The sequence below is a fragment of the Diabrotica undecimpunctata genome, chromosome 5, assembly GCF_040954645.1.
Source record: "Diabrotica undecimpunctata isolate CICGRU chromosome 5, icDiaUnde3, whole genome shotgun sequence".
Classification (NCBI taxonomy): Eukaryota; Metazoa; Arthropoda; class Insecta; order Coleoptera; family Chrysomelidae; genus Diabrotica; species Diabrotica undecimpunctata.
This window is the reverse complement of record NC_092807.1, coordinates 94,752,556-94,775,068: the sequence shown is the minus strand read 5'-3', so window position 1 is coordinate 94,775,068 and position 22,513 is coordinate 94,752,556. Positions and strand designations below refer to the sequence as shown.

Sequence of the window (22,513 nt, the reverse complement as noted above, 5' to 3'; positions counted from 1 at the left end):
GATAACAAATAATATTTCCATCGTGTTTGATGTATTAAATATGTTATGAAAGGTCACGTGCACGATAAAAACAATTTCTAAGCTGTAATATGGTTATTATTAATTATTATTCGAAGCGGGTGAAACAGTTTTGTGAGTGCGTTTGAAATAAAAAGCTTTTAAGACATGGTGATGCAAGTTGATTCAAATAGTACTTTAGTGTTTTATGTGAATGGAAAAAAGGTAGATATTTAATAATATAATATATAAATATATATATGTATATATATATATATATATATATATATATATATATATATATATATATATATATCTATATATATCAATATATACAGGGTGCGGCACTAGTGCGAGGAAGTACAATTACACATTTTTCTAAGAGATACAACAAAAATTATTCAGGTTAAAATTGGAACGAAAATAGAACCAACTATAAAAATATTTTTAAATATATAGGGCCATTCATATTGACGAGGTGGAACAAACTTATCTTTGTTTAATGGAACGCCCAGTATATTTTTACATTTTTGGACTCTTCTCGATATTCTCGTTTTTTCAATATCAGGTTTAGTAGTGTTTCACGCGGTAATTTAAAAGATAATGACGTTTTTTTTATTAATTTCGTAGCAAAATTAACACTCTGTAGAATTGTAGAGATTTGATATCAAAAAGATTTATGTTCGAAAGATTTTTAATACTACTATTATAGTCTACTATTGTATAAAATTATTAACATAACGAAATATTTGATTTTGATCTACAGGGTTAGTCGAAACTCGGAATGAGGATTTCCTGATTTTTCGTAAATGGAACACTCTGTATTTCAGTATTGTAGTGAAGTGTGATTTTATGATATTTTATTATTTATTAAGCATTTCCTATACCTAACTGCTTTAATAAGTTATTCGTGATTTTTTGAACCAAACATTAATTGCAACAAAAATTAAGTGAAATTTTATCAGGTTGGCTGTGAAAATATTCAATCAAAACAACTTTTTCGAAAAAAATACTTAATAATCTAGACTGCGTCTTAATTTGTTGGTATTGGATGATATATCAAAATATAAAACATAATATTCTAGTTGGCTATAGTTACTATTCCTAACATTAATTTTTTTAACGAGAAACATATTGATATAGCCTTTGTGCCATGAGGGTATAACAAAAAAGTGCTACTAGCAACAAGAATTTATCATCAGCAGTTCCCAGATAGACGACAACCAAGAAGAGAAGCTTTTTAAAGTTTAGTATACTCCGGCAAATAAATAATAAAATGAGTCATACGAGTGATCTCTTAAGTTATCGTACAATTTAGCTGAACTTCTTCCAAATAAACACGTTTTGGAATGTTGTTTTTATTTAATTTATTTATTAAAGTAATTGATGAAGGAAAGATTCCTCAAGAATGGTACAACTCTGAAGTCATTCTACTACTCAAGAAAGAAGACAAAGCAAACATCGAGAATTACCGACCAATATCCTTGCTATCACATCTGTATAAGTTACTAACTAAAATCATAATCAACCGCCTAACACATAAGCTCGATTTCTATCAACCTATCGAGCAGGCTGGATTCAGAAAACATTTTAGTACCATAGACCACTTGCACACCGTAAAAACATTGATAGAAAAATGCACCGAGTATCATGTTCCAATTCATATGGCGTTCGTCGATTTCCATAAAGCATTCGAATCCATCGAATATGGGCAGTGCTTGAATCTCTAGAAAATGCACGTACAGATCCAAGATACACTAACATAATTTAAAATATATATGAAAATGCCACCATGCCACCTGACTGCGCAAATAATAAAGTGAGAACGCACTCGGAAGGAAAAAGATACCCTGTACGCGCCGGTGAACTTTAAAATATAGGTACAATCGGAGACACAAATATAGAAACGTAAAGTTTGAATAGTTTTTAATAGGTCCCGTACACAATTATTATTAATGTCATTACTTTTCTTCAGTATATTTGTGGTATTTGTTCTAGAAAGTGAGATGTTAAAAAATAGATCCAACAAAAACGCTTGTGTTGCTATAAATTATGGCATTATAAACCAAAAATTATATTTTTAGATTGACCATTTATACTTTATATTACCATTATAATAATCAAAAGGTCTCGGAGAAAAAGGGCGTAAGCAGTAGGGTAATAAAGTAGTAATAAAATCGTCTAATGCAATACTAATAGAAATTAGATGTTCGCTTCCGGTGAAGCATAAATATGGTGTCTTTGTAGCAGTACCTTTTGTTAAAAGCCGCCTTTATCTTTGAATATTTACCCAAAGTATGAAAAAAGTGTTAACTCTGAGAACAGGTCAACTAATTTAAAAATACGAAAATAGAATGGTAAAAAAATGACATTTCCATAGCATTTTTGTCATCATCGTTTTATTCAGTCCAGTTCCGAGGCGTCTAGACGATTCCATCATCATCATCATTGGTGCTACAGCCCTATAAAAGAGCCTCGACCTTCCCAAGTCTATTACGCCAGTCAGTTCTATCCATTGCCAACTGTTGCCCGTTTGCTGCGCCTATTTGTCTACCATCCTCATCTACACCACCCCTCCATCTGAGTTTTGGTCTACCCCTACTTCTACTTTCCACAGGTTGTGACATAAGGATTCTTCTAGGAGGGTTGTTCTGCTGTGATCTTGCCAGATGTCCTGCCCATCTTAGTCTTCCTATTTTTATAAAGGATACTACGTCTTTACCACCAAATATATTTTTATATCTGTGATATATCTCGTAGTTGTACCTCTTTCTCCAAACACCATTTTCACAGATGCCACCACATATTCTTCTCAGGATCCTTCGTTCAAATATAAGCAGGAGATTTTCATCTGCCTTGGAAATGGTCCATGTCTCCGACCCATATGTCAACACTGGTTGTATAAGGGTTTTTTATATGGTTATTTTTGTTTTTTTTTTGGCTTAAGTTTCTGCTTCTCATATGTCTACTCAGTCCAAAATAGCATTTGTTTGCTAGGATTATTCTTCGCTTGATTTCTTCCATCATGACGTTCTCCTTGGTGATCAGGGAGCCTAAGTATGTGAATTTGTCCACCACTTCAAAGGTAGAATTATCAACCGTGAATTGGTGGCCGATGTTTCTGGCTCTATTGTTGGGTGTTGATGCCATTATTTTAGTTTTATCTTCGTTTACTTGCAGGCCCATATTTTTTGAGGCGTTTGACAAGGTGGTATACATTTCTTCTAGCTTGCGTGTTGTGCGGGCAACTAGATCAACATCATCTGCATATGCCAAAATTTGGGATGATTTATTAAAAATGTTTCCTCTGCTGTCTATTTGGGCATCCCTGACCGCCTTTTCCAAAGCTATGTTGAAAAGGAGACACGCCAGCGCATCTCCCTGTCGCAGCCCAACATGCGTTTCAAATGCCTGTGATTGTCGCATTGTATTTCGACTTTACAAACAACTTTACGCATTGTAGCCTTAACCAATCTTATCAGTTTATCGGGGATGTGGAATTCATCCATGGCTTCATACAATTTACTTCTTAGGACACTATCATAAGCCGATTTAAAATCTACGAAAAGATGGTATGTGTCGATATTGAATTCATTGGTTTTTTCCAGTATTTGCCTTAGCACAAAGATCTGGTCTGTTGTTGATCGACCAGGCCTAAAACCACTTTGATATTCGCCAAGAAGCTCCTCTGAATATTCACTCAGGCGACCATATAAAATACTCGAAAATATTTTGTATGCTGTATTAAGGAGGGTTATTCCCCTATAGTTTCTACATTCTAATTCATCGCCCTTTTTGTGTAGCGGGCAAACGATCCCAATACACCACTCTTCTGGGATTTGTTCCTCATTCCAGGCTCTCAATATGATTTTATATATATGATTAGTCAGAGTAGCACCTCCACATTTAATAAGTTCCGCGGATATAGCATCACTTCCTGGAGATTTATTATTTTTTAGGTGTTTTATTGCATCCCGTACTTCCTGAATTGATGGAGGCTCCAATGGTGTATTGTTGTTTGCTCCTGGGGGTGGTTGATTTGGATCTTCTACTTCGATAGTAAGCAGTTCTTTATAGTGTTCCACCCACCTTTTCAATACTTCTTCTTTTGTATTGAGTATATGCCCCTCCTTATTCTTACATAGTCCGATCCTTGGTTTAAATTCTTTTCTTGCTTTATTTAGATTTTTATAGAATTTTCTTGTTTGATTTTCCTTTTTTAATGCCTCAAGTTCTTCCAATATTCTATTTTCATAAGTTCGCTTTTTTCTCCGATGGATGTACTTCTCTTCTCTTCTCTTCTGAGATCTTTATATTTTTGTTCTTTTTCTCGGGTTCCTCTTTGCTGCATCAGTTTATATGCATTGTTCTTTCTTCTTGTAATGTCCTCGCACTCATCATCGTACCACTCATTGCGTGGTGGTGGTCTTTGCGGCCCTAGAATGTTATTTGATGCGTCTTTAATGTAATTTTTACACATTTCCCATTGTTCACTAATTGTTAGATTCTCTTTAGTTATGTATTTAGTTTCGATATAGTTTTGAAACCTTTCTACCGTTTGCGGGTTTTTGAGGAGTTCAATATTAAGGCCCCTTGTTTTGGTACTTCTCTCCTTCTTCGCATTTGAGATTCTAGCCCGAATTCTTGTGCCAACTAGAAAATGATCTGCTAGACGATTCCATAACAAAATATTTTTTATGTAGTTGGGTTGTTAGCCCAATGCACAACCCTCCTCCCTTCTCATCCTGGACTTGGGACCAGGCAATGGCGGAGTTCAAAAAAATGAGATATTTAGTATTATATAATTATGTCATATATAAAATATTAAAAATAAGAATGCAAAATATTTTGTAATGTGATTATTAATGACCGTGTAGGGGCCCTATAAATGATTAAGGCGGAAAATAAAAAATTCTTTCGTTTCGACTGCTACAATCGTCCGTGGAGAAATAATAAAAATAACATTATTTCTAAAAAATTATTAAAAGTTTATAATACCTAACAGTTTCTGAAGAAATGCAACATGAGTGTCTTAGGTTCATATTTCTGGTCCTGAGTCCATCTCGTCATTTTCAGAATCACTGTCACTATCGACACCTACTTTTATGATTATTTGATCCACCACGGTGTCAAAAGCTGGCTGTTGTGCCATATAACTTTGTTCTATTTTTTTAACATGTTCACACCTCTTTTTCCTTTGTTCGACTGAAAACGAATTAAAAAATTCATCACACAAACTTTCCACTAATTTAAAATCAAAACTGACATTTTTTCAGCGACATATTGCTTCATAGAAGCCCATCTATAGGATTCAAATCGAGTTTTATCGAGTATTTATCCTCGAGTATTTTGTCAATTTCATACGTTTTAAAGCGAGGTTTGTGTAATTTTATAATGTCCTATAGTACAAATTTCAACATATACAACAAATATTTCGAGTTGTCAGCCACTGCTGCATTTCTGCTTTTATGGAAGACATAGTTGGACATTTCTCAGTTTGTACGTTGTGATACGGTGCATTATCAATCACTAAAACGCTGTTCGGGGGCAAATTTGGTATCAGCTTATCCTTACGCCACTTTTTGTTATTGTTGTAGTTCATTGCATCATGATAATCTCCTATATTTATAGTAGGTTTGTAGCGCAGATAAGCGTTTTTAACAAAATCACTTTCATTTCAAGCATGCACTATCACAAGCATCTGTCCTTTAGATACTGGTTTTTGTAGGCCCTTGTTTGAACTATCAGACCAGCTCTTTTGGTAGGTATGAGATGAATGGACGTATGTTTCATCCATGTATATAATTGGGCGATTTGCGTTCCTGTAACGTTTCATACTATGTAAGAAATTTAGTCTAAGATGTTGAATATTGGGCTTTTCCATTAATAATTTTCTATTAGTTCTGGTTTTTTGCCAACAAAATCCCATCTTTCTAATTACCGTTGGTAGGCTTTCTATGGAACCTGAGTAGTTGTACTCCTCTGCAAAAATCCTGTGTATGCGTTTCACAGTTGGCACTTGTTTTTGTGTTATACAAAAATCCATTATATAACGTGCATTTTCAGAGCAATTGTTTGAATGCTGCTTAAACTAACACCTGTTGCCAATACCACACGCTCCTGCACTTTTTTCAAATCTATATATGGTTTATTGTCTTTGGCTTCCTTTCTCATAAAATGAATCACTTCCCGTGTCTGATTATTTAAAACTTTTCCCTTCAGATTCAATTTAAACTCCATGTTTAATATAGGTACACAACACAGATTTACAAATTTGGAAATGACTCTCCTTTGCGGTTGGTACTTACAAAAAATGTTTCGCAAACTGTACCGACTTGTTCTCGTCACAAACGGTAGATATTAAGTGGACGCTCAGTGCGAGATCCGTCGGATGACGAATGCGCATCATGGACGTGGTTATTTTCAGACTTTCAGCTATTTTTGGAGAAATGTAATTAAAAAGATTATGAAGAACTTCAGTGGAGTTTACCGTGCCTTTTACTACAACGAAAAATTTTTTTCTGCGAATTCCATGAATCGTTTAGAGGTGTAAGTGGGTTGAATGTACTGTACCTACTGCTCTGTTTGAACCATTGGTTTTATTCACGTCAATATTTTATCTACCCTAATAAATTAACTACTGTAATATAAAAGAGTAGAAGAATTATTTTTAAAAAGGCAAAAGTATTGCTTTCAAAAAAAGTAAACTTTCATTTTGATATAAGGATATTTTTCATTTGTTAATAGCGTTTAAAAAGTGATTTCTAAAATACTATATAGATAAATTTGGCGTGATGAAAATATGCTAATAAAAACCAATCCCAAAATAAACGACAAAATTATATTTGTATAACTTTGGTTGTTGCTATGCTAACACATTGGTATATTATGGAACGCAATATTATCTAATCATTTATGAAGACTAATATTACAGTTTTTTTTTTTTGAAAACACCTGATAAATCCAAATTAAATTTATTTATTTAAATAGATACAAGATAAAGATAGTAATTGTAAACAGAGTGCTTCTACCAAAGTAAAAACTTTTTATCAACTAAAATGGTCATTTTAATTACTAACGGTGAACTGATCAAGAAAAGTTTTAAAAAGTACAAGAAGCTGCACAATTAGTTTAAGGCGGGTTTCTACACGCATGGATCTGCTGGCGCCAGTGGCCACGCCAGTCCTGTTTTAGACTACAAACCTGTAGTAAATCAATACTACAGTATGTTATAACAACTTTAGAAGCAATGCCGTAAATTTTTATCGGAACAGGCGACTACATACATAGGAAAGGTAAACTAACCACTCAAGGGGGGGGGGGGCATTTTGGTCAAACATATTTTACGGCATTTATAACTTAGGTAAATAATACAAAAATAATGACGTGCAACCTAATGCTGTACAAAAATATTGGTACCAGTAACAGAGAAAATCTTTGATTTTCGGAAAATTGTGACCCTATTATCCATTATCCCCACTGACCACATAGTTTTGAGATAACTTTTGGGCAGAAATTGTTTAAACAATTTTTTAAAACCAATTCCAAAAAATAACCGGTTTTGCTCCGAAACTACTGGCGTCAGCAAATTCCGGCGTACACAAACACACACACACACACACACACACACACACACACACACTCACACACACACATATACAAAATCAAGCTAACTGCAGCCTGCCTGATAAATTTAGCTTTTCTTTCATAACTTTTACTATTATTGTTTTTAATTACATGCTCTTCCATATGACAAACGTCATTCGCCAACACTAAATGTATCCCTTTCTTTTCCGTTTGTTGTTGAAAAGATAAATTATGATGAATTTTTAGAAACCCAGTTCTTAATAATACATCCACTTTGTACATAAACTGGAAAAATATAATTAAAAAACGAATTATTAATAATTTTTAATTTCACATACATTTAACATAATATGTATGTTTAACCTCAAATTGGGAGGTCCAAAACTGTCAGATGAAGGCGGTAGGTGTCGCGTCAGTCACGCACGGGATCTGGCTGTGTTTTGAACTTAGAGTAGGGAATTCTACTCGTCAACGACGAGTAGAATTCCCTACTCTAAGGTTTTGACCAATCATAATGACACGAGCAGGCAACTTAATTAAAAAATTGATTTTCTAGTTTTTAAACGAATCCAACGATTTTTTTTGTAAATCAACAGTAAATATCGGAATATAATTTTTGGATTTTATTAATAGCCACACGTATTCTATTTTTACTTCTAAGTTAACCTCCAGTGAGAGTACCGATAAATTATCTTTGCTGGTGGCACAATCGTCGAGATAGTTGTTATCGGAATATGTAATTAATTTTGTTTATTTCGGCAAGAATCAATGTTTCGTAAAGGTCAGACGTCAACGTATTAGCGAATTTTAAAAACTTTAATTTTCTCAAAGGTATCATCAATTATGGTAAAAAGGCGAGAAAACCATGATAACTATATACAGGGTGTTTCTATTTGAGTTGGAGAATAATAATTTATATTCCAGAAACAGTTGATTTTTGAATAAAAACATCTGCGTTCTGTTCTTGAATGGTGAGTTCAATTTTTCAGTAAATGAATGAATAAGAAAATATTTTTTTAAACTAACTTTTTAAGCGCAAAGCTCATTTTGTTTTAAGACATAAATGAATGAAAATTATGAAGGCAGACAGAGGTTAATAAGTTACCTGATAGAGAAAAACGAAAATTATCTTCAAATTTTTCTTTTATGGGATGGTAAATATTACTACTAGAGGTTTAAGCATTTATAATTAAATAAAAATCACTGGTAAATATTATATCCATACATCTACACACTAAAATAAAAGTTGTAAAAGAGAAAAACATGTATTTCAATTTTCAATTTTCATAATATATAGAAAAATCTTTTTTGCATAATGCTACAACACATTTTTGGGAAATGAGATCGATCCTCTTCTGTTCCCCATTTTCTAATAAATGCAGTTCTCTGCAGTTATCACATCTAGGGTAAGTACCTTTGATTGGTAGATGACAACCCATATAAATAAGACATTTTAATTTGTCAACATAAGCAGAATTTGATCCAGGCCGCTTTCTTTATGTGAATAAACTGAGACCAGATAACTGTGTGAAAGCTGCTTTACGATGGTTATTTTCTCTTATTACTATTTCCTTTTACCTCGAGTTACTATCAAATGAGTATGTGTAGGTTTTTGTGTTTTTCGTTCTGCGAGAGACGGTTCGCCAATAAAAACACGTTCAGTAGGAAGACAGATCATTGACAAATAGACAGAGTCCTGTCAACATAAAAAGGAAAAGAAAAAGAAGAAGGTATAATCCAGGTCTTTATTTACTTATTTACTTAATTTCGCTCATCACATTCATTAAGAATATCTTTTCGAAAATTTTTTAAAAAAATACGTCATGTTCATACGAAAGACTGGAAGACACTGGAAGCAAAGAAAATGTTCCCCACCAATTAAAACGAGCAAAAATCGTCGCCAGTTTAACACCAGGGAAAGATATCTATCTACCAAAAAGTTACTGCCTGATCGTACTTTTAAGTATGGTATACAAACTTTTTAAAAGATTGCTATTTAATAAGATTAGCCAAACAATACTCCAATATATACCTGTGAAACAAGCAGGATTTCGACTAAACCGTAGCTGCACATACCAAGTTCTAGCATTGACTAACTATGTAGAAACGCGTTTTCAAAAACAAGTAAAAGTATCTACTGTTTTCATTACATCAGCGTCGTTAGAAACCATTAGGAGACAAGAAGTAATATATAAATTATTATTATAAGCAATTCCATAACATCGGAAAAAGCTGGGAAATTACAAAAATAACATAATTAACGCAGCAGCCGAACTACTTGGAGGAAGAAAAGTAACGAACACTAACATATCAAAAAAGAAAACCCATGGTTTAGAGAGGAAGTGAGGACAAAATGTAAAGGAAAGAAGAAAGCCCTTTTACAATACAGAACACCACAAATAAACAATCACTTTAAATGAATCAGAAATAAAACAAATACTTTAGTTAGACAACTAAAAAGGAACAGTGACAGAGCTTCTCAAAACAGATAGAATACGACTTCTACGGAACACAAAAATAGATATGGAGAATGATTAGAGGACAAAGAAAAGATAAACGAACTAATAAAAACGAAACACATTCATACGGAAACATGGGCAGACTACTTTCGATCCTTATTTGCTAAAGGGAAAGATACTGAACCACCAACACCAGAGGTGACGACAAAAGAAGAAATAAAAATTGAGGAGAAAGAAGTAAAGGAAGCATAAAGAAAATTAAAAAATGGAAAACTACCAGGAGAGGGCAGAATACCGAACGAACTCTTAAAGTATGGAGGACCAGATCTAACCAAATAACTATTAAAACTAATCTAAAAAATAATAGAACCAAACAGAATTCCTCAAGAATGCTAGGCATCCTAAAACCTCTCTTCAAAAAGGGAGACAAATCGGACCAGGAAAATTACAGAGGAATTAATTTATTAAACACAACACTAAAATTAACAACCGAAGTGATAAATATTAAACTGAATGAAATTATAATACTAGCAAAAAAACAACAAGGTTTGATCATGCACCGACACTATATTTATAATGAGACAAGTGCAAGTGACGTTATCCTTTTATTATACGCAAGATAGATACCTCTAGGAGTAATCAAAACGACCGAAAATGTCTACCAAAACAACACAATAAAAGTAAAAGTATAAAAGGAACTAACTGACCGTATTGAAGCTGACAATTGGATAAAACAGGAAGATTGCCTGAGTCTTCTATTCTTCTATATATTCTTCAACCTTCTTAAGGATGAAATCATAAAAAAGTAGGAACTAAAAAAGAATACGAAATGGGAGAAAAACAACTTAAAATAATCTGCTATACAGACGACGCAATACTACTCTCTCAAAGTGAAGATGATTTACAACGTATGCTGCACCAATTTAATATATCCGCCAGAAAATTTAACACGTTAATTTTCTCAAAAAAGACAAAATGCATAGTTATAACAGCTTTAATAAGATGTAAATTTTAGCTGGAAGGTCAGATAATTGAACAAGTGATTGATTTTAAATATCTGGGCATTATCTAACTACGGAAAGCTCGAAACAGAAGCAGAGGATCAAGAGAAAACAGAGCCGCAGGTTGCCTGAATGGAACAATATGTAGAAATGAAAATATCGGCAAAGAAATAAAAAGCAGAATTTACAAAAAATTCGTCAGACCAATAATGACATACGCAGCAGAAATACGACCTGACACAGAGAGGATATAAATATGTCAGAAACAGTAAAGATGAATACACTTAGAAAAATTGATGGTAAGACACTATGGGACAGAGCTAGAAGTACAGATAGGCGACGTAGATATGCAAGGTGGAGAACATCAAGCACTAAGTAAGAAATAGAGAAGTAGAATGGAATGATAATATAAGCCGAATGACAACAAATAGAGTAGTAAAGACGGCAGGAGATGGTTTACCAATAGAAAGACGATCAGTAGAAAGACCACGAAAACAATGGACCGACAAATTACTGGAGGCACATTGAAAAACAGACAAAGTCATGTCGACATAAAAAGAAGAATTCCATACCGAACGATCACTGATATTATCCATGCTATAATATGCAACATATTATGTTTCAATGGTATTTTGCAAAGATTGGTGCTGGTCCCCATATTCATTAATTTTTATATAGCACACATGCCAGAAATCATATCAGAGAAGATCGGATATGCAGACAACTAGACGATTGTTACGAAATCGCTGCTGGAAATTGAAGCCCAATGTTGTTGACGAAAGTATCATGATTTCATTTAAACAAAAGGCTGGCCCCATACCAGATGGGGTTCCTCAGCGACTGGATTGACATCACTGGGACTTGTGTATTCCGTTGTGGATTACTGCGGATTCGGACTGGTTTCTGTATGAAAAACATACATCTTTTGTTTTTGAGGTATTGAATTAAAGACCAATTCCAAATGGCCAATCGTCAATCGATGGTATTGCTTAATAAATTTGTCTGTTGATACACAGCTGTTGTTTCTTCTCCTAAAAATCACTATTGTTCACCTAATAATTTAGCATTTACAGAATATTTGCAGCAAATTAATTGTAATTGCAATGTAATTGTAGTTAATATATTAATTAATCAATGAAACTAAGTAGTATCTTTTCATATAAACTTAACAGAAACGAAGGAATTCGATTCTCATTTGTGTGCATTACTTAATATCTTTAGCAGATATTGTAACACCACGAATAGCGTATTATTTTGTTATTGATTAAGAAACACAATAACACTTAAATATATGTCGCAATGATGTTTAAAAATAATCATATTGACTCTTTATATTTTTCCATTTATGAAGGATAGAGATAAACTGGATATTACAAATATTTTGTCATTGATTTAGGCAGTTAAAAAACTTTACATTTGTCACACGGACACATAATGTAGAATTTTTCTATATTTTCTCTTCTTTTGTTGCCATTTTACCAATTAAGATTAGTACTAACAATTCTACTCAATTTTGGTCTTCTTTAGTAACATTTTAGAGCTGTTCAATTTTTCAGTTCTGGAGTGAGAACATTTTGCGTTTTTTATACAATTTCTATTTGTTCAGAATTCTTCTTCTACTTCTTCTTCTTCCATAAGCTTCTTCTTCTTAAAGTGCCCTCTCCTCAATGGAGGTGGGCTACTACAATTTTAAACTCTTCTCTATCTTCAGCTGTTCTTCAAAATTTAGCCCTGTCGATTGTCGGATGTTTCTGAGCCACGATAGTCTTTTCCTTCCTAGGCCTCTCTTTCCTTCGATTTTTCCTTTCACTATAAGTTGGGCATATTGGTACTTATTATTTCTCAGTATGTGGCCTAGGTATGATGTTTTTCTAAATTTTATTGTGTTAAAAAGTTCTCTTTCCTTGCCTATTCTATGCAGCACTTCTTCGTTTGAGGTATGCAAGGTCCATGAAATTTTGAGTATTCTCCGGTAGATCCACATTTCAAAGGCCTCCAATTTATTTACGGTTGATGTTTTAAGGGTCCACGTTTCAACTGCATATAGAAGAGTCGACCAGACGTAGTATTTTGATAAACGTAGTCGAATTTCGAGTTTTATTCGAGAATCACAAAGCAGTTTTTTTTTATTTTTTCGAAAGATTTTCTGGCCTGTTCTATTCTCGATCTTATTTCTAGATCAGGATTTAGGCTTCTATCGATCCAACATCCCAGGTACTTAAATCTATTGACCTGTTCTAAAATGTGCCCATTTATTGTGCAAGGTTGAGGTACGTTTTGGTTTTTTCGGATTGGCATCACTTTGGTTTTTTTAATGTTTATTTTCATACCAAATTGCTCACAGGTCGAGTTGGTCTTGTCGATGAGTCGTTGTAGACCTAAGTCGGAATCCGCAATTAACACTGTATCATCGGCGTATCTGATACTATTGATATTTACGCCATTCACATTGACTCCATCCTTGGAATCCTCCAATGCTTCTTTAAATAGAAACTTGGAGTAATGATTAAACAGCAAAGGCGACAGAACACATCCCTGTCTAACTCCCCTCCTAATTTCTACTTCTGCGGATGTGGAACCTTCGATCCTAACTCTGGCGTTTTGGTTCCAGTACAAGTTTTTTAAGAATTTGATGTCTTTTCCGTCTAAACCGACTTCTTGCAAACGTTCTAATAGTAGGTCGTGTCTTACTCTATCAAATTACCGAAGTAAGCCAACTTTCTGTGCTTTACTGTATTAATAATTTTCTTTGTCTTTGCTTAGCCTCTGCTGTATATGATGTGTATATGTGCGACCCTTAACAAACGTCTGTAGCGCCACATTTCAAATGCCTCTAACTAAATACATTAAAGACGTAACATCTAATAGGTTTTATGTGTATATTATTACTTAAACATAAAATACAAAGAATCTTCCTAAGACCGTTAAAAGGGCTTCTGGCTTTTTTAATACAAGTTTTTATTTTGCAACTAATCCCAGGCATCCTTAATATTGCAGCTCGGATAGCATATTTTCTCTACTCTTGCTAACGGTGTATCGTTTGTTGTAATGTGGCATTAATGTTGATCTACATTATTCGTCATCCTTTGCGCACTATCTGTCAACAATACGGTATCGTCTGCATATCTAATATTGGTTGTAAGTTGGCCATTTACTGCAATACTATCTTTTGATTCGTCCAAGGCTTCTTTAAAGATGTTTTCAGAATATAATATGTTAGTGCTGGTGACAGTCTGTCGGCAACTTTCTGTTGGGTAAATTGGTTTGAAATCAGTCTTATATCCTTACCATCCAGTTCTAATGGTTTTACGATATCGATCCCATGTAGTACTTTGTCAAATGTCTTCTAGAAATTAATGAATTATGCATACACATCGCAGTCATTTTGTTATATTATTAAAACTTTTTTGAAAGGTATTCTTCTTTTGGTGCCTATTTGTTTCGAATATTGGTGATCATTCTGGCTATAATTATTTTATTAGCTGATGCTTTAAACATATCAGTTGTTGTTGTGGAGAGCCATTTCCTTAGGTGCCTAGCGGATCTTCTTTAGGCGTTCTCCATTTAAAAGGATTCCATGTTCGCAATTTTTCAAGGCTTCGCTAAATATTTCTTCTGAATATAGGTTGAATAATATAGGTGAAAGTATACATCCTTGTCTAACGCCTCGTAGAATCTGGATCGCTTCCGTCGGTTCATCTCCAAGATTTGTTCTTATTGTGGCTGATTGGTTCCAGTATAAATTTTGTATCATACGCCGGTCTTTATCATTTATTTGGGCTTTTGGTAGAACATCCATAATTTTTCGGTGTTGAACTGTGTCAAATGCTTTTTGGTAGTCCACAAAGCAGGTGTAGATATCGCAAGTCATATCTCTGCATCTTTGGAATAATACCTGTAGACTAAACAGTGCATCTTTCATAAATCCAAACTGTGTGTTGTTAGGTATAGTCGGATTAATATCTTCAGGATGGGATGTGTGTTTGGTCATTAAGTGATAGAGATACATTATCTAGAGTTTGTGTCAGCACTGTGTAGATGTAGTTAACTTAATTTTACTAATAAGCGAATACATATGGTTAAATACAGAATAATGCATTGAAAATACTTCCTTTAATAGACAGATAGAGGTATGTAATTATTAAAGGTTTGATAAAAATTGTTTAATTTACTATTGTTTAACATTATATGTTTATTGCTTTAGATAAGGTTAAACTAAAAGATAAAATACACGTGCAACTTTTATTTCATTTGCATGTAAATAATAACAAGAATTACATAAAAAGTTTTCCTTGTAAATAACATGCATTCTTCTTAAAAAGGATTTTATATTATTTGAAATTTTTCGCACCATTACCTAATTTTCACTTTTTGCCGGACTATCACTTACATACTTTTCGCATTTGGCACTTTGTGTCCGCCGATTTTTACACTATTACATAATTTACTTAATGCATATTAACATCATCCTCATCTCATCTAGGATCGCTATTACTGTCATCGCTATTAGTGCCATTACTGTCATCGCCTATCACTGTCATCGCTATCTATCAACCTTCACATGTATTACCACAGGATCAATATCGTCCATCAACCCGTCAATAACCCAAAATGTTTGCTCTTCTAAATTACTATGGAATAATTTACTATGAAATCACTAACAGGAGAATTTTACCGTCATCATGGCATGTGTTTGTCTTTTTAAAGACGAATTACATGCTATTATTTTTTCTGACGGATATTCTCAAGTTAAAGTTGATTTCATGTAATCGAATGAACTATCTTACAAGTAAAGTCGTTCCAGAAACGCAACTCAACAATATTGGCAATATCGTTGTTCCTGTAGGAACCTCCTCCCAAACTATTTTTGCAGGTTTTTCATTACTAAGTCTATGTAGGCCTACATATCCTGCCCATCCTAGTCGTTGAGATTGGTATATTTTATTAATATGTTCATTTTTTTTTCAGATCGTAGACGAAAATGTGGATCCTGAATGGACATTATTGTATTACTTACGAAATCAATGTATCCTTTTCCAAAATCCTCAAGTTAATGGATTCTTTATTTTTCAGAATTATTGATATTTTCATAGATACAGTCAATTAATTAGAGTAGCAGTGAAATGCATAAATCATTATCTTATTATATCAATAAATAAACAAAATAGTTCTGTATATCGGAAGCATACTTTTCTAAGTCCAATATATTGATTTTAAAGGAAAACGAATTAACGGTTTTCGGTGAATATTTAGAATTGTTACAGGTACCTATAAATAAATAATGAATAACCAGTTTTTTCTAAGCAATTTATAGTACAGGATTTATATTTACATGATTATAGTAATTTTACAAAAAAAATGGACTTAGGACAAGTATGCTTCTAATGTGACTATGTCCTTTTAAACGAAATTTTTGGTCAATGGTTTTAAGTTATGGATATTTGAAATGGAATGGATTGTTATGGAATGAAATAAAAGCCCATTACGATGCTGCTGTTCTTATTTTGTCCAAAGCAATTGTCATTAAAAGTAAGGCTCCTACGATGTTATATCTTCTCGATATTATACTACGGAGTTGAATCCTGGATACTCACTGAAACGATGGAGAAAAAACTTGACGCCTTCGAGATGTGCCTATACAGAATAATCCTAAGGATATCATGGACGGACAAGATAACCAACGAGACTAGAACAAACGACACTCAATATTGATTACTGAAAATAATCCTCTAAAGCAAAGTATTCGGAAATCGAGGTATTGGAAGAAGAAAAATATCATGGTTAAAAAACCTGAGGAAATGGTTCTCCACAGTAACAACTAATCTATTTAAAGCATCAGTTAATAAAATAATTATAGCCAGATTTATCGCCAATATTCGAAATGAATAGGCACCAAAAGAAGAATTATGAGACCAAAGCGGTATGTGCTCTATATTAGATCTTGGTAAGTTTAGATCTGCCTATTTTACCAAAGCTGATGTCAACTCATTCCCACCTCTTTTACCTTTTGATTCGTTCCACATCATAAACCAGGCTGAATTATTTGAGGAATCAAAAAATTTTAAGTGTAGATAAACATTTTTGAAGATCTGCTCTGAGTACCTTATGCAATTTTCTTTAGTTTCATTTGTGTCTGAGGATTTGAGATTGTACCTACGTTCTGTATCTTTTAGATGTAATGTCTTTTATTATTTATATGTTCTGCATCAGTGTCGCGTACTGCCGTCTTTAATTGTGCTAAAAATAATGCACATGTATCACATGTGTCCATTTCTGGTGGTTTAAAAGTCAGATTAATTTTTTTATTAAAAATATCCCTATACAACCATAGTTTTGCTACATCGTCTAAATCAACGTGTTGTTCAAAGCAATACTTTTTCGTATAGCAACCAACAAAGTCAGACAGGCACCCTAAGAAGAAGAAGAGAGTAGGGGGAGACATTTATATGCGTGGCAATTGTAGTTGCTAACGGGCATGAATGGGTTAATCCGCTATAACATAACTCCGTCCAAATGTACAAATGTAAGTCGGTTTGAGGTTAATATGTAATTTTTACCATAGTATTTTAGTTGTGGGGTGAAATATATGTATGGGAAAATACGTCAAAAATGTATTTGATTTTTTCCAGGTAATTTTATATAATAATCCATAGCTTCTCATAGAAAACGGTCTCCTTATTTGCATAAGGAGACCTTTATATTTGTGGAATAATACATAAATTATATTGTCTTAAATATTTTTTTAGTAAAAGGAGGAAATATTGATTCTCATATATTATGCCCTTTAACAGATTTTCTTTTTATTTATTTTTTTGATTTAATTTTAATTTATTTTTCTTTCTATTTATTCCTTAACATTAACCGTAGTAAGGTTGTGTGGGACCAAATTAGGATGCGGAGAAGGAGGATGTGGAGCTTGCACGGTAATGGTATCCAAATTCGACAGAGAGAAGAACAAAGTAGTGTATCCTTTTTTTAAAGTAGAATAATAATATTATTGATTTAGTTTTTAATTAAAATTATATGTATTATCATCGCAGCTGATATAAATTAGCAGCAGAAGGAAAACGTTTACAAGTTACATCAGATTTTTGTTTTAAAAACGTCACCATCATCGTCACCTTATTTTATATTCATTATTGGACATAAACTTCCGCTGTGTATTCAAAGTTTAAGTAGCTTAAGTAGTCTTTATTCATTAATATTTATACTTTAAAAGTTCTAAAAAGCTTTTCTAGGGCAGATATGAAGAGCTTTGGTGATATCGTGTAGCTTTATTGTGTTCGTCCAAGTTTTGTATTTTGTCCAAGTATAGTATTTTAATTACTATTTAAATGGGAATAAGCCACAATAAAGGTTAAAGTACGTTTATTGACGTTTCAATTTCCACTTCGGAAATCGTTCTCAAAATATTCTCAATTCGTATTTTGAGAACGATTTCCTTTCCGAAGTGGAAATTGAAACGTCAATAAACGTACTTTAACCTTTATTGTGGCTTATTCCGATTTAAATAGTAATTACTTTAAAATACCACAAGAAAATAGCTTCAGAACAATATATAGTATTTTAGTCTCGGTGGTCAAAGTCTTGCTAATTATCTACAAGGGTAAACCGAATTTACTCTTACAAACTCATCATGCAGATAAAGTTGATATTTGGTTCACTTGATGTAAAGTCCGATCCCTTGCATCCGTTATCCGCTTTACAATTAATAATCCATGAAACTGGTTGTTTTATTTCAATATTTCGATATATGGCAAATAATTTATAATTCGCAATTGAAGGCTCTTCTTTTTCAAAAGAAATCGATGAATCATATATCCCAAAAATATAGAAGTTAAAGCTTTACCGGCTAATGATGTGATGATTACGTCTTTGGTCATTGTTGCTTTCTGCACAGATGATGACCTTTATATAACATATTAAGAATCAGAAAGAGAGTCTGGACATATACGATTAGTCTAGAACATGCTGGTTTCTTCCGTCGAATTTAGTATGAATATTAAGATATACAAAGGACACAAGCAAGTAGACTATAGTGACCCTACTACAATAAGTACTTCTTTAAAGTCGAGGATAATTATTACAAAAGTGATAGATCAGAACCTTACAAAAGAAATATCATTGACCATCACAGTCCGTAAATAAATTATTCGGTTACAAGTAGTCAGATTTTGGTGGAAGTGTGAAACATTAATAACAAAGGAATTTGATAATTCGATTGCTAGTTAATTCAATTATACACGTTAAAGATGTGAAAAATATGAATCCATAAAGGATGTCCTCGAGCGCGACTAGTGCGCACTCCAAGGCGCATCTCTCCGCCTCGAATTTTCCTATTGGCTCTTGACCTGGAAATCCCTATTTATCGCTCAAACAGCGCATATAAATATTGGCGATTTTCAGGTCAGCCAATCTGCCAAGTCAGTCCCTCAAGGGCTCTCCGAGAGCTTAGTGCTCTTGGGGCGCTGCTTCCTGCATTTTTTCATACTCTGGCTGAGAGTTATTATTGAATTACAATCTGATGTTTTATTTCGACTTATATTTTCGTCATGTAAAGCCATCAGAAGACCACAACCTGATGTTTTTATTTCGACTTGGTGTACCTTTATCATGTAAGAAATATCTTGTCTTTGTCAAGACAAGCTATCAGAAGATAAATATTTACAAGTCCACACCCAGCTAATGGACTTGGATAGAGGAGCTCTCGACGTTTATTCCTAAGCCCTCTACAGAGCATCCGGGGATATCAGAAGCTGTTTAGACTCCTATTTACCTCCCCGAGGTGACAATGATACAATTAATTGTCAATAAGAGCTCAATTAATCGGTGGTAAAATGATTAATCCTTGAGAAAGGCACACAAAATGCAATTAACGATAAAATGTATGAAAGATTCACAAATCTCTACATTCTTAAATTGTTTTGAACTTTATAAGCAACACAGCAATATTTAAATGTATATTTGCTGTACACGATACAATTATAATGGGATCATTGATCACAATCGTTTTGTGCATATCAGTCCAACTATCTCGAGTTGTCTCGAACCCGTGAAGTCCGTATGTTGAAAGAGAATAAAAATAATTAAATATTACCTATTACCTATAAACTGCTCAAATCTGTGATTTCTGATTTAAATTACTGTATATTTAGATATATACAGAATATTATTTACAGAATAATAAATTTTACATATAAAAATGTTTGTATTGAAATAATTGTGGGAGAACACGTACACATTTACACTTATGAAGGACCCACAACTGTCCGTAGGCCATAAATGTAGAAGAACATCTCTTATGTAATTTTCCTTAATATATTACCAGTCACATACCAGTCAATGCCTGCTTAGCCCCAATATGTTCGATGCACGGTCTAGCAGTAACTACAGTCGAAGGAATCGGCTCTACAAAAACCAAACTACATCCAGTCCAGGAAAGGATAGCTAAATCTCATGGTTCACAATGTGGTTTTTGTACACCCGGTATAGTTATGTCAATGTACACATTGCTTAGAAACTCTCCAAAACCGTCTATGAAAGATCTGGAAGTAGCATTTCAAGGAAACCTTTGCAGATGTACTGGTTACAGGCCAATCATTGAAGGTTTGTACACATTTCGACTCATTTATGTTTCACTAATCAACAATATCAGTAATACACTTCTCAACAATTGAAGTGGATATTATGAAAATGTTTATTTTATTTTTTGTTCATAAGGTCAAATAGAAAAATAGAGTGATATAAATAAAGATTTATTTTTACTTCGTATTTTCGTACAGATGAATCGAAAGAAAGAAATTCATTAAGAAAAAAAAAATAGAAAATAAACAAAAATTGTAAAATTAACAACCTAAAATTTCTATTCCTGCTCAATTTTTAATATCCCGAAAAGAAAAATTAATAGCGTGTGAGTCCACCACTGTGTCGCCTTGGTACTCTAACTCTATTTGGAAGACCTCTTATTAAATTATTGATGAACTGCTGCGGTATATGTTTCCAAATCGCGTGTAATGTATAATATTAACTGATCTAAGGTTTGGGACTGTTAAAAGAGCCTGTTTTGTTGCCTAGACATTTTGGCCCAAACATGTTCAATGCAATTCATATCAGGTGAACACGGTGGCCACTCCATTCTTGTAATGCCATGAGCTTCTATACACTCGTTGACAATTTTCGCACGGTGAGGGCGAGCATTATCATCAATCAGAACAAATTGTTCGCCTATTGCACCAAAAAATGGAACAACTATTGGTACTATGACTCTGTCTCGATATCGTGTAGCAGTCATTGTTTCGTTAATTAAGACCACTAAGTCCGTGCGACCGTCAAAACATATGCCTTCCCACGCGCAAACGGATCCACCTCCAAAAAGAGTGGCTGGAACTCTCAGATTTTCATTGTAACGCTGTCCTCTTTCCCTCCACACTAATATTCGGCCATCATTCGTATACAAACGAAATCTGGACTCGTCAGTAAAGAGACAATCCCCCCAATTTTCGAAATTCCACTGATAGTGTTCCATCGCCCAGCGATATCTGTATGCACGCTGCTCCCTAGTTAGTCGTGGATGGGTAGCCCGGGTAGTATCTTTTGACAGTTTGACTGGAAATCGCTCCTCCAGTAGCATGCCTAAAGATACTCTTAATTCTGGAAGCCGTGAATGTTATGTTTTTCTTGCCGTCAGAACTACAAAACGGTCTTGCCGACGAGTTGTAGATCGTTCTCTTCCTATCCCAGGCCTGTATGTTGCAGATCCAGTTGCTACATACCGATTCCATGCACGACTTATCACACTTTGCGACACACTTAGCCTCATAGCAACCTCTTGTTGAGTTATGTCTTGTTGGATCCAACGAACTAATTGCTCGAGCTGCACTAGTTCTAAACATCTTTGCGGCATAATGTTTTTGTGATAAATAGATTTCTTAACTTATTGACAACTGGTAAAGTCAATACAAGCACTTTTATACGAATAATATATTCATGTTTGGAACAACATGTCTCTCTTTGTAGGAGATAAGGGCCAATAAGAATAGGAAGAAAAAAACCGCATGCAAAAAATATTAGCAATATAGTACAGGCAATTATTTTAAAAATAGTTTTATATGTTAATTTTAGGAATTTTAAAATTATCCACTTCAATTGTTGAGTAGTGTATTTTGAAAATTGAAACTTTCTTTTATATCTCTTCCTTCTGCATGTTGTTTTATTCGTAATTCATCTTAGCGTTGGCATTTTGTACTATTTCAATTGTTGAAATATTGAACTTTCTTGAAGTTTTTGATTTACTATTGGTCTAATTATTATTTTATAGACTTTACTCCTCGATTTTGGAGCGAAACATGTTAGTTAGTGAGAAATAGGTTTTGGTGTCCTTCCTTATTATTTCTCCTCTGAAATTTATAAGTTCTCTTCTATTCTACACCATACCGTACTTTAATTTGCTTTCTTTTTCTTTGCGTTTCC

At 33.6% G+C, this 22,513-nt stretch overlaps 1 protein-coding gene across 1 annotated transcript in view; it reads left to right on the top strand.

Annotated features, from left to right (window-relative positions):
* LOC140441490 (xanthine dehydrogenase-like) overlaps positions 1 to 22,513 on the top strand; it is a 52,070-nt gene continuing 29,557 nt past the window's right edge. The window contains exons 1-4 of the mRNA XM_072532245.1: positions 1 to 222; positions 16,013 to 16,070; positions 17,912 to 18,008; positions 20,373 to 20,650. Coding sequence (XP_072388346.1) covers positions 166 to 222; positions 16,013 to 16,070; positions 17,912 to 18,008; positions 20,373 to 20,650 — 490 coding nt within the window. The 5' untranslated portion in view covers positions 1 to 165. The remainder of the gene's footprint in view (positions 223 to 16,012; positions 16,071 to 17,911; positions 18,009 to 20,372; positions 20,651 to 22,513) is intronic.